Source organism: Microtus ochrogaster, unplaced genomic scaffold, assembly GCF_000317375.1.
Source record: "Microtus ochrogaster isolate Prairie Vole_2 unplaced genomic scaffold, MicOch1.0 UNK21, whole genome shotgun sequence".
Classification (NCBI taxonomy): domain Eukaryota; kingdom Metazoa; phylum Chordata; class Mammalia; order Rodentia; family Cricetidae; genus Microtus; species Microtus ochrogaster.
In genome coordinates, this window is record NW_004949119.1 from 2,853,733 (window position 1) to 2,866,576 (window position 12,844).

The 12,844-nt window shown below is 40.5% G+C and overlaps 1 protein-coding gene across 8 annotated transcripts in view; it reads left to right on the plus strand.

Annotated features, from left to right (window-relative positions):
* The window catches only part of Kat6b (lysine acetyltransferase 6B), a 186,363-nt gene that overhangs the window by 147,191 nt on the left and 26,328 nt on the right, over positions 1 to 12,844 (plus strand). For 7 of the 8 annotated variants that reach the window (XM_026789528.1, XM_026789526.1, XM_026789527.1 and 4 more), the window contains 3 exons: positions 789 to 930; positions 3,815 to 3,976; positions 7,566 to 7,659. In XM_026789528.1, the coding sequence (XP_026645329.1) occupies positions 789 to 930; positions 3,815 to 3,976; positions 7,566 to 7,659 (398 nt within the window). The remainder of the gene's footprint in view (positions 1 to 788; positions 931 to 3,814; positions 3,977 to 7,565; positions 7,660 to 12,844) is intronic. The other variant, XM_026789529.1, reaches the window with a different exon arrangement.

Sequence of the window (12,844 nt, forward strand, 5' to 3'; positions counted from 1 at the left end):
TTCGAGGCCAGCCTGGTCTACCAAGGGAGTTCCAGGACAGGCTCCAAAGCTACAGAGAAACCCTGTCTCGAAAAACCAAAAAAAAAAAAAAAATACTGTTATAAAGCCAGGCAGTGGTGGCACAGCACTCGGGAGGCAGATGCAGGCGGATCTCTGTGAGTTCAAGGCCAGTGTGGTCTACAAGAGCTAGTTCCAGGACAGATAAGGCTGTTACACAGAGAAACCCTGTCTTGAAAAGAAAAAATATATTATTATAGATACAACACTGTACATTAACACTAGTAGAAATATGACTTTAAATCTGTATTTCAAAAATATCCTTGGTTACCCTGAAGGATGGCATTCCAAATTACTGATTTTATTTTATTTTTTAGGGTGTTGGCTCCAGGTATTAAAAATTCTTCTTTCCATAGGAATGTTCTAAGTAAATAGATGATTAATCACAAAATAGTTAGAACACATTACACATTTTGTTAAATATGTTTTAAGATTTTTATGTTTTTTTGGATCTTTATTTTTTGGATGCCCCCCCCACCTCCTCCCTTTTTTCCTTTAGAGTCAGGGTCTTACTGCGTAGCTCAGGCTGACCTTAAGCTCATAGAGATCTCTTTCCGCCTCTGACTTCCCACTGCTGGTGTTAACTGTTAATGGTGTCTACCACCACATCCAGCTCCTCTCCTGTTTCTGAAATGGCTTCAAAAGATTTATAGCCATTTGATGTCTTAGAGCAAACTGATGTAACAGTATAACCATCCTGATAGATTCTTTGATGATTTTAACTTTAACAGATTACCAAAGCTCTACCTGTGTGAATTCTGTCTTAAGTATATGAAGAGTAAAAAGATTTTGCTAAGACACTCCAAAAAGTGTGGATGGTTTCATCCTCCTGCCAATGAAATTTACCGAAGGAAAGACCTTTCAGTATTTGAGGTAAGCATATGTAAACAAAAGCATCATCTTTTTTAACTCTAATATTCCTAATTATTGATTGTTTACTTAGGTGGTTTGTATGTATTCAGTCTCGGCTTTGAAATTCACACCTATCTTTAAAAAAGCCCCATGTTTTGGAATATTTAACTACATTAAGCCACATTTAAATTGATGAAGAATTCCTGCCTTATCACATTGACTTTTTTGTCTTTTCCCAATCCCAGTCTACAACAAATGTATTCACCAGTAGATTTATGTTATCCTTGGCTCTTTGTAAATTCCACATCCTTTGGCAGGAGAAATTAGCTTTGTTTAGCAGCTCCTGCCAGTATCTGGCAAGTCCTCCCTCTTGCAGGGAACTGAGCAGCTGTGCGTGCCTGCTTAGAACACAGACACCTGAGTTTCCTTCAAGGGCTTGCCAGGGCAGATAGACCCTTCTGGTGAGATCCCAGCAGACGTGTGGCTTCTCCCCACCCCTACAGAACTCCGCTGCTCACATGTCTGTCACTGTAGGTTTCTTGAAAACATTTTGTGTTTTTAGAATTGTCTTAGCAGAGAAAATCTTCGCTTTTTTTTTTTTTTTTTCATCATTTAACCAGGCTTCTATTGTCTGTCTCAGGGATCTAGTTTAGCTGAGTCAGTCATGTGTTGAGGACAGCGAGCTTTCTTTTCTTGGTCCTGTGTGTTCACAGGGTGTCTGAGTTCTCGTCTCTGCTCTCCTCACTCGACTTGCACGCCTCTCTTGCCTTGCTTCATTGTTCTCTCTGTGGCCCATCCTGGTGTATGCGCTGTTTTACCTTTCAGGTTCTCAGATCAAGCCTGCCTTCTACAGCAGACTTGAAGTCTGAAGTCTTCTTTCTCTCAAGGCCGGTGTACTTTAGGGATCTCTTCTCAGAATGCTCAAGTTCACAAGTTTTGGGAGTGTCTGTTTGTTTGTTTTCCACAATACTGGTCAGGAAACTCTGGCTGTGGTACATATTTTTTTTTTAAAGCTCCTCCCTGCACTTTCTAGCAAGTTTGAAGGGCAAAAGGAATTGTGTTTGAAGTTGCCCTATTCTCATTAAAGGCCAAGCATAGGCTTCTCAGCCTGAGTACTACTGACATTTCAAACTGAATAATACATTTTATGTGCACTGTAGGGTGTTCAGCAACATCCCACCATCTACCCCCAAGTTGCAGTGGTGTCCCCACTCCATCCATTTGTGACAACCAAAATGCCTTCAGTCATAGCCACATATCCCCGAAAAGTGTGGGAAATTGTTCCTAGTGAGTTCCCTGATGCAAGGGAAAACGGAGTAGACTTCAGGGTGCCACTTCATCAGCCCCAAGGAGGCGAGGTACAGAGCTGCTCTTACGGAGCCTTTGAACAGAGCCAGCTTTACTCCCTTCCTTTCTCCTTACCTGGTGTCTTAGATGCCTTTCTTCTAACCAAAAGAATATTGAAATGACTTTTCATTTTTTTCCCAGTCGGCAAAATGCATTGTTTGCCTTAAGTAATTATTAAATAAGTCAGCCTGAGTAAGCCCGTGGTGGAAGCTTAATCAGGAAGTCTTCTTGGGGCACAATAATCTGTCTGTTGGGCATGTGTTTGTACAGCATAGAGATGTAAGTGGGTTCGTGGTTTATTTATACACTAAGGGTGTGGAATAAGTCCTAAAGCTCTGTTCTAGCATTATGACTGAATATATCAGTTATAGAAAAAAAACTATTAGATATTTTCTATGACTTAAAAACAAGTAAATTTTTTTTATCACAAATTACTAGGAATTTTGTGACTCTTTTCTGTATCTGTTCCTTTTTTTTATTTTCACAGTTGATCAGAGTTTGTTTCAGAGTTTTCATTTCTGTTTCTGATACACAGGTGCACATCTCCATCTTTTATATATACAATACAGCACCATTTCCAAAAGGACCATACTCACAAATACATCACAACTTCCTTTAATTAAAGAGAGGATTGTATTCTCAGTGCCTGTGCCTATATTTGATTATGTTGCTATGTGTGGGACTGAGGTTCTGTCCAAGGGAAATAGTTATATGAAATCTAAAAATAATTTGTGCATTATGAGAACCTGTATGGTCCACAGGAGACTTGAGAATGGTCAAGTTCATTGTTAAAGAGCTCGGGTTAGCAAAGACCCATCTCCCCTAAGAAGAGTGTGGGGTCTAGTTGGCTCTCTGTTTCAGCAACTCACTGCATTTGATCAAAGAAATTGGTGTCTGTGCCTAGCTCCTGTCGGGAGCCGTCAGTGTCACAGCTTGAGTCTTTTATTTTGAAGAGAAGTAGACTGTAATCATGGTACTTACTATAGGTTGAAATTCATCTCACTCTCTGTAAGTATTCCCAACACAGGGATTTTATCTTCTCCAATTACTTTTAAAATGATAGTTGTGATAAATCCAAAATGGAGGCCTCTGCTGTTAAGCCACACTTTTGAAGGATTGGAGTAATACACTTCATTTGTTTTATTTTTATTTGAAAATAACAGAAGTTTAACATACATGATAAAAAATTTGTTTCTTTAATTCAGATTTATTTGGCTCCACTTTAAAACTAAGAGAATATGCCTGACAAATTTTAACTCAACAAATTTCAAGTGGAAATGACTTTTTTGCTAACATTGCTGTTTCTTGAACAAGCTTAAAGAGACTTTAGCTGTCTTAAATTTACCTTAACAAGAAAAAATGTGGAATTCTGATTTTTTTTCCAAGTAATAGCTCTATTCTGTTTAATGCTGTCTTTGTTTGATGGAGTATTTTAATATTATAGTTTAGGATTTAGAAATAAAATTATATACTTTTTAAAATTATATACAGAAGAAACAAATTTATATTCTAGTGGTATTTTTATGTTAAATAATGTTGTCTGTTTTTCTTTTGCTAGGTTGATGGGAATATGAGCAAAATTTATTGCCAAAACCTTTGCTTGTTAGCCAAGCTCTTCCTGGACCACAAAACATTGTATTATGATGTCGAGCCTTTCCTTTTTTATGTCCTTACAAAAAATGATGAAAAAGGCTGTCATCTGGTTGGATACTTCTCTAAGGTAAAACACGAGCCAGCATGACCTTCATTTTCTTTCTCAAATGTTTTTAGTGGAGCCCAGTTCTTCGAACAGGGCTTTTTTATGACGATAATTTGAATAAGTGGCTCATGTTTCTGAAAACCTCAGCTTTTTGTTTAGAGCTCGTTTGAAAAGACAAAAACAAACAACCAAACAAAAAAAAAAACAAACAAACCGGGGCCTAGGAAGTGTTAAAGACCCCCCAGCACCATGTGCTGTTCTGACTGTGTCTGTGTGACAGCATTTCATTGCCACCTTGTAGACTACTTAGTATCTTTAATTTCCATAAGCTCGTCCCTCCTTTTAAGTGGTGTCAACATGAGGATCTCTGTGATGTAGCATTTACAGCCTCGGTCTCTTTGACTCATTTCCATCCCTCAGTCAGTGGTCAACAGTACCCAGTGTATTAGAGCATCGGTGTTTGTGGGGTGCTGAGATGGGTCAGTGGGGAATGGCCAGGACCCACGTGGTGGGAGAGAACTGGCTTCCAGAAGTTGTTCGTGTGCATTGGGGTATGTGTGCATGCACATATCAACAAGTAAATGCAATTTAAAAATAAAACAACTCTGGCCATTGATGATCAAGCTATAGAAGACTGGTTTAACACCATTGCCTCTCATGGTCAATGCTGTAGGTTTAACCATTAGGAAACCTACCTGTCTTTAGCAGTCCCTGGAGAAGACCTTGCATACTAAGATCCTTAGATCAGTGCTTGTCTTTTCCCTCCTTTAGAGCTCTTCTTCAAATTCTTCTGCTCAGAAGCTGCTGTTGATACAAATTAAAACTCAAACAAATTAAAAGAGAACTGTTTTTGAAGATGCTTGCCAGGTGTTCAACTTTTCCTTAGGTTTCACCTAAACAAAATGGTTACACAAACAGATGGTGTTTATCCAAAGGCCCAGCAGACAAGTGACTTTTATTGAATCTGCTTTTCTTTAATGTTCATGAAATGCTCCTTAGAAGGCTATCTGCCCAGTGTAGTGACACATGCCTCTAATCTTAACACTCAGAAGGCTCAGGCAGGAGGATCATGAGCTTGTGCTCAGCTTAGAGACATGGTGAGACTCTTCCCATTCTCTATCCCTCAACATCCCTTTACCACCACCCCAAAAAAGAAGGAAAAACGAGAGGGACGTACAATATATATGAATGAACTTTGCAACCTGGTCTCTTTAAATCTGTGGAGCAGTCCCAAGACTGAAGAGAAGCAAGCACCAATACTCGTGAGAAGCTGCTTCAGTGTTCCCTGTATGCACGCTGGTTAAGGCTCTGCACCTTCTACATCCAAAGTGGGCCAGAGAGTTAACTCAGATTTCTACAATAAGGAATCTACATAATCTTTAAAAAATAACTGTTTTTTTAGAGGTTTGTGGTGATATTTTTCTTAAAAAAGTACTTTTAATAGTACTGCTCATACTATCCTTCCTACTAGAAAGTAGTTTCTTTAAAATGTGTATGAATTCAAACATGAGGTTTAATGATGCCTTTGTTGTAGTTGTCTGTCTTTTAATTTTCCTCATTGTGAACCTGCTTTGGCCTCTGAGCAGTGGCCTAAACAATTGGTGGGGACCCTTGCTGTCCTGGTTCCCTGCCTCACTTCCTTCTGGGTGTCCAGACATTCTACCAAAACAAACTCAACTTTTTCTCTACTGTGGCAGCCACTCTTGGTCATTTCTTACAATTATCAAATACAAAACTTTCAACGGAAAAGTGAAACAAAAAAGAATCTAAGAAGTAACTGCGTTAGTACTAGACGTGCAAATTAAACTATTTTCTAATATATAAATTGCAGTTTGGAAACCTTTGGCCCTTTAGAGTATATACTAAACAGAATTTTAGTGGTTCTTATCAAGAATAGCCACAGAGTATCCAAGACAGGTTTTCTGCAAATTGTTAAAGCATCTAACTTTCAGACTAGAGCAAAGGATGTCCACTTGAGGTGTCCAAATTAGAGTTTAGTAGCAATCACATAGATTTGTGTATGTGCACTCCTGTGTTTGTGAGCAGTATCCAGAGAGTCATTAACTTGGGACCGCTAACTAGGCTAGTGCGGCCATCAGCAAGCCCCAGAGAGCCTCCTGTCTCTCATCCCTGAGATTATAAGCATGAATCACTTTGCCTGACGTTTTCTTTCTTTCTTTTTTGTTTTTGTTTGTTTCTCTATGTAGCCCTGGAACTCAGAGAGATCCACCTGTCTCTGCCTCCTGTATGCTGGGATTAAAGGCTGCACCACCATGCCCAGCTTTCTTCTTCTTTCATGTGGTTCTAAGGCTCCTGCCTGTGGAGGGTTCAAGCTGGCACAGCAGGTGCAGTACTTACCGGCTCCCTCCCCTCCCTCAACATCTCTTAAGAAAGGGTGAGAGGACTGTGTTTCAATGAGCTCTCCGAGGGGCACGGTTCTGGACAGAAAAAGGAATGGCATCAAGGATATAAATCCTCTTGGCCCAGAGTGCGTCTCTTTTTAGATAGAGTGACCCATTTATCTTACTTTGCACAGTAAAATTAATTATTTGAGCCTTTGCCATTGGTGTGCACACTCAGTGATGGGCAATTTATCTTCTAGAGAAAAGGCATTCACATTGTTACTTCCTCTTCATATTTTAGAGATGCCACAGACAGCTAGGGATACACAAAAGCTGGGGGTTCATCTTCTTTCACAATGAAATCTTTAATTCTGCCCTTTAGGCTTTTTTCCCCAGTCGTTTCCTGTGGTCTTTGAAACCAATTCGCTAAGATCTGGCTGTTCTAAAGTCTTCCTCTGATGTGGTTCTATTTGTGGGCAGCCTCATTTATGGTTTCTATTTGGCCACAGCACTCACAGCCTTAGAGCCTTTTCCAGATCTTCTCTGTAGGTTTTGGTGGCGTCTGTGACTGTGAATAAAATATTGCTGCCTGATGCTACAGTCCATGAAAATGTCGAATTTGTTAATTCCTGGAGCTGTCTCTCTACCCAGCCTCCACCTGGCTTTAAACCATTGGTAGTATTTTGATCTCATTGTTGTTCAAAGACTTTGGGATTTCTGGTTGTCTTTGTCGTTGTTTGATTTTCGTGGTTTGAGATGCAAATTACTTATTTCTTTAGCTTTTTACTTTGCCTTCATATTCACGAGAGAAATGCACATTTGTGCACATCAACTCACACGTCTGCTATTTCGGTTTCACTGGGGTATTTGCTCAGAATCAGGAGACAGATTGCCATTGCAGAGTTGTAGATCATCATCTAGCAGGGCTGCCCGCCAGCTCCTAGCTGACTCCACTGGGTGATGCTGCATGGTGCTGGGTGAGCAGGGAGAGCAGTCATTCCCAACTGTCGGTATTGTTTTACTCCCTTGACATTTCCTAGGTTCACTATTTGTATTTTATTGTAGAATAAAGATACGGTTGAAAAGCATGTCCAGCATGGACGGTTTGTTGTCACTTGCTAGTTTGATTAGCACAAAAGGATTACTCTGGCTGATCCCAAGCCACTGTTTCACCTCTATGGACAGTTTTACAAGGACAGTGGCAGGTGCAGGGAACTGGCCACTGTAACAGAGCTCTGACATACTTGATCTGTCTCTCTTTTCTTCAGGAAAAGCTTTGCCAGCAGAAGTATAATGTCTCCTGCATAATGATCATGCCCCAGCACCAAAGGCAAGGGTTTGGACGGTTTCTCATTGATTTCAGTAAGTGAAGTACTTTATTTATTTTCATAATAACTGATGGCTACAGGTACAGGAAACAGTACCACATAAAGCTTTATTTAACTTGCTGTGTTGTTTTTTTTAATCAATAGATAATGGGTCTTTTATTTATATTTACATGAATTAGAAGATCTTCCTCACGTGAAAATTTTCCTGCCAACCAGTTGTTGCACTCTAGGAAACTGAAACTAGGTTTTACCACAGTGCCATTGGCCCAGAAAGCGATTGCGTGAAATCAGCTGGTAGACTTGCATTCCCTTCTGTGGTGCTTGTGTGAAATCGTTTGTGACCATTAGTTATGAGGAGTTTCCGCTTTCTAACATCTTGTCGAATAATCCGTGCGGGGCAGAGAAGATGGGGCAGGAGTTATTTCCACTAGAGAAACAGTCTCCCCACCTGAATGAGCTCTGCTCAGTTTTCTTTTGCTGTGACAAAAGTTGTTAGTGTTTGTATCAAGAAGTTCCTCAAGAAATGCTTGTTTTCTGTGTACTTGTGTCTTCTGACCCTCTTTAGTTAAGTCTGGATGCTCACGATAAGGCAGCCATTGTGGTTATTTTTTAATGGGTCATTGTTTTACTTCTCAAATTATATTGGACTAGTAAATGTAAGGTTGAGGCTACATTTGGAGAGTTGATTTCAATTATCTAGAGATAGTAACAGGTGAACCAGGTATCCTGTGAAGATGGTAGTCTCTACCTAGGTGTATGAGGATCTGTCACTTAGAGCCCTGTGCATGTTGAATTGACCATATCTACAGGAAATACATGACCGTTAATGTGAATGTGCTGTGAGGGTCCATAAGGAAGCATGGTGACTCTAAATCTGTATCATTAAATGCCGAAATGTTGAAGTCTGCAGATAAAATAATAGAACAGTTTTGGACTGATTTGTGTAATTTACTTACACAGAAAGATAAAGTTTTTGAAGAAGAAATATTTTGGGTTGATTTTTTTTTTTTTTATACTTCCAGTTATTTGCAATCATTTATTTACTTTCCTGGTGTTCCTGTTTTCCTGGCCTAGTTATCCAGTAGACTAATTTTTCCAAGGAATGCTGCCTTACTAGCTGGCTATTTCTATTCTACAGAGTTCTAGCTATAATCTCCTTTTTTTTTCTTTTAATAAATCAAGCTTTGATGCTTTCATACGTGAATATATTACACTCTGATTGCTCCTTCTCCACTGTCTCTCAACTCTTCCTCTCCTTGTCCATCACCTTGCCTGCTACTTCTGCATTCATGTCATTATTATTATTGTTATTATTATTATTATGCCCTCTGGATTGGACTGGGCCATCTGTGTGGCTTTGGTTTCTGGTGGTATACCAATGGGTATGCATCTGAAGACAGTGGTTCCCTGCTACAGTTAAACTATCTATCTTGTGCTGGAGTGTTTTATAGTCACCATTCATGAGGTGATTATCTATAATCATGCTCTCTGGTGTGCATCACAGCTGTGCAGGACTAAAACTTGAGGCAATACTCATGTGCCTCTAGAAGAAAGGGACTTTCCAGCAAACAGTTCCAAGCTACATTTTAAGCTGGTTGGCTCATCAGTTGCCTTTTCCTCTGGTACCTTGAGCATGCCACCATTTCTCCATCCTTTGTCCCTTTCCTGACCATGACCACTTCCTCTTTCTTAGTCTGCCAATTCAAAATCATGTTCATTTGGCAAGAACTAAAAATCCTCTTCCTTTTGGTGCTATCTTCTTGGGTTCTGTCCCACACCGTCTCAGCCATATTCTCTAAAGGCATGCTTAGACTCTGTCTGCTCTCTTGTGCTAGCCATCAAGGTCACGCTTCCAGGTTATCAGAGCCTCCTGGAAAACCGCCTTTGTATCGACAGCATAGTTTCCTTACAGACTGTATCAAGCGTAGGTTTATTGATAGGAATTGAAACCCCAAAGTGCTATGAAGATCTCTAAAGTGATACCTAAATTCTAAAGGAATTGGTACCAAGTGTGTAGGTATATGTTTCCTCATTTCTTGTTGCTTGTTGTTTGCATAAAACATATCACACTAAAGCCTTTTCTTGTTGTTGGTTTTTGGTTTTGGTTTTTCAAGACAGGGTTTCTCTGTGTAGCCTCGGCTGTCCTAGAACTCACTCTGTAGATCAGGCTAGCTTCAAATTCACAAAGACTCACCTGCCTCTGCCTCCTGAGTTCTGGGATTAAAGGCATGTGCCACCATTGTCTGGCTCACTATAACCTTTTTAATTTTGTTCTTTTTCATTTATTAGTCTTTAAACACTTGGTACAAAAATTCTCTTGAATGCATATCGTGTATGTATATGGGTTTACTTACCTCTGTGTGTGTATGGATTATTTCTAGCATTTTGCTGTGTTCCACACATGTGTATGTACATATAGGTGCATAAATATCGTGTACCTAGCACACACAGAGGCCTGAGGCATTAAGATTTATTTTGTTTTGATTACATGTATGTGTTGTGCTTATAAATATGGGTTCCCTTAGAAGTCAGAGACTTGAGATGCCCTCGCTCTAGAATTAAAAGAGGTTGTGAGCCACTGTACATGGGTACTAGAAACTGAACTTGGGTCCTCTGGAAGGAAAGCTGTTCTTAAAACCCTGAACCATGCTTGGCTCATGGCCTTCCTTGTTTGCCTGTCTCAAGCCTTAATGATTAGGGTAACTGCTGTACACTCCACTGAAGACTTGAATACCAATGAGTAAAGAGAAAAGGTGAAACTGGTGTTCGTGTTGACTTGTCAGCCAGCAATGGCTGTATATGCCGCATGTTGTGTTGTGTGTTCAGAGCTCACAAGAAATTCAGTTGCTAACAAGCCAGGCTAAATGTTGAACTCCAAACTTTGGGGACTGACATACTCCAGAGCATGATTGCATGAGGAAGCATGTTAGATTATTGGGTCACTATCAACAGATTAAAAACCATGGAGTCCAGCACTCAGCAAGGGTCTTCACTAGAGAAGAGGCTAGCAGAGGTCACTGGGCATGCAGTGCTACTAGCTTAACATAGCTGTGCGTGAGGACAGCCAGGGGTGCTGTAGGGAAACGAGGCTGGGAACAGAACCTTTGGAGCTACAGCATCCAAGAGGCTGATAAAGAATTAGAAAGTATCCAGAAACAGAACTGGGAGAGGATGCATGTCAACACCAACAGTGATCCGAATGACTGGCATTTCTAAACTACTCACTGTGTTTTGCTTCAATTACACACGTGAACTCAGTCCTCACAGAAAACTATGAGGAAAGTGACTTTGGAAGTATAGAGACATCAAGATGCCTGTCAGATCGTTAGTGTCCCAAAAGAAAGAGGCGCAGTTGGAGGACAGTGGCTTAAATAGAATTAAAAGCAATGAGTTCAGGACTGGCAAGGGCCTTAGTGGGTAAAGTGCTTACTGCCCAAGCCTGACAACCTGAGTTTGATCCCCGATCCATTGTAGAAGGAAAGATCTGAGATCAAAGCGGTGCCTCCTACATACACACGCACATGGGAGGGGGAGAGAGCACAAAGTAAAATTCTAAAATGAAATGGCTTTCCTCAAGAATGATGGCTAACATTTATAATTCCAAACGGAGGCAGAAAGATTGTCATGGGTTCTAGGCCAGCTTGAACTACGAAATGAGACCCTGTCTCAAAAAACGGAAGAGAGGGCAGGAAGAACTGGTTCAGAAAGCTTGGCTTTCCCGAGCTGGAGCAATATGAGTGTTTGTGTGCACATACCTGTACACATGTGCTAGGCAATGCTGATGAGAAAGACTGAAGTAAAAACAAAAAAATAAAAGCCAAATGCAGTTTTTATTACAAAGTCATAAAAGACATTGAGTAAAATTAATTATACTTTCCTAGCTAAAACACTGAAAACCTGCTAACCTAACTTGTGGATTCTAGGGTCAACAAGATAACTAGCTCAGTAGCTAAGAGTGCTTGCTGTGTGACCCTGATGACTTGAGTTTGGTCCCAGGGGTCCAAAGAGTAAGAGGGAACTGATTCCTGGGAGTTATCTTCTGACCTCCAGATATACTCTGGCACCAGTGTGGGCTCACATATACATCCACACAATGATGAGGGTGATGAAATTATTGAAGCGGGGTGGGGGTGTTTTTCAAGACCAGGTTTTACTGTGTAGCTTTGGAGTCTGTCCTAGAACTCGTTCTATACACCAGGCTGGCCTCTAACTCTCACAGAGATCCACCTGTTTCTTCCAAGTGTTCCTCAGGATTAAAGGCTTGTGCACCATCATCCAGCAATGATGAAAAGTTTTAATTAAATGTGTGAGGGTGTGGGGGGCCTGGTGACACGTCTTTAATCTCAGTACTCAAAAGACAGAGACAGGAAAGTTGTTGAGAGTTTGAGGCCAGCCTGGTTTATCTATCAAGTTCCAGGAAAGCTGGTCTACATAGTGAAACCCTGTCTCAAACAAACCAAAGAATAGGCTGCTGTTTTTCTTAAAAGAGCTTCCACACAATTTAAGTTAAATTTAAGTAATTTTAAGTAAAACTTTAAAATGCTTTTAATCAGAAATTTCAAATCTTCTAAAAACATTTTATTTTTCAAATAAAGTTTAATGTTGGTTTATCACTTATAAGAAGTAGGGTTTGAGTTCTATTGGCAGCTTTATCTGTCTGTTGTAACAGGGTGGTGAGGAGCCCTTAGCCTGTCTCATAGGAGAAGTGAATGCGGCCTTGTGGCACACTTTCTTTCGGAAACTGTTCCTAGCCATGCCAGGACATGCCAAGACACCACAAGACCTACCGAGCATCTTGCATATGTGGGCAACTGGTGGCTACACCTTTTCGTAGGTGACCCCGGAATGGGTCCAGATGGCTAGAAATAGTTGAGTTGACCAGAATTCTAATGCCTGTCATCTTGTCCTGGTAGCCTTATCTCTTTACCCTGAGAACCAGGTAAATTTGGCCACCTGCATGATAGGTCGGGGTCTTAAAACTCCTGCTAGGGACATATTCTCCCTCAGGTAGACTTCCAAGAAGATATGTCGCCCCATCCATCTGAGCCTGGTAGGCCACATATTACAGAGTATTCAGAAGGAGAATGAGCGGCTCTACGGATGTTGTCATATGCTGCGAATGGTGGTGCCGTGCAGGTCACATGGGCTCCTCAATGCTGCTTTATTTAATAGTTACCTTTTTATTTTTTTTTATTTTTTATTTTTTATTTTATTTATTT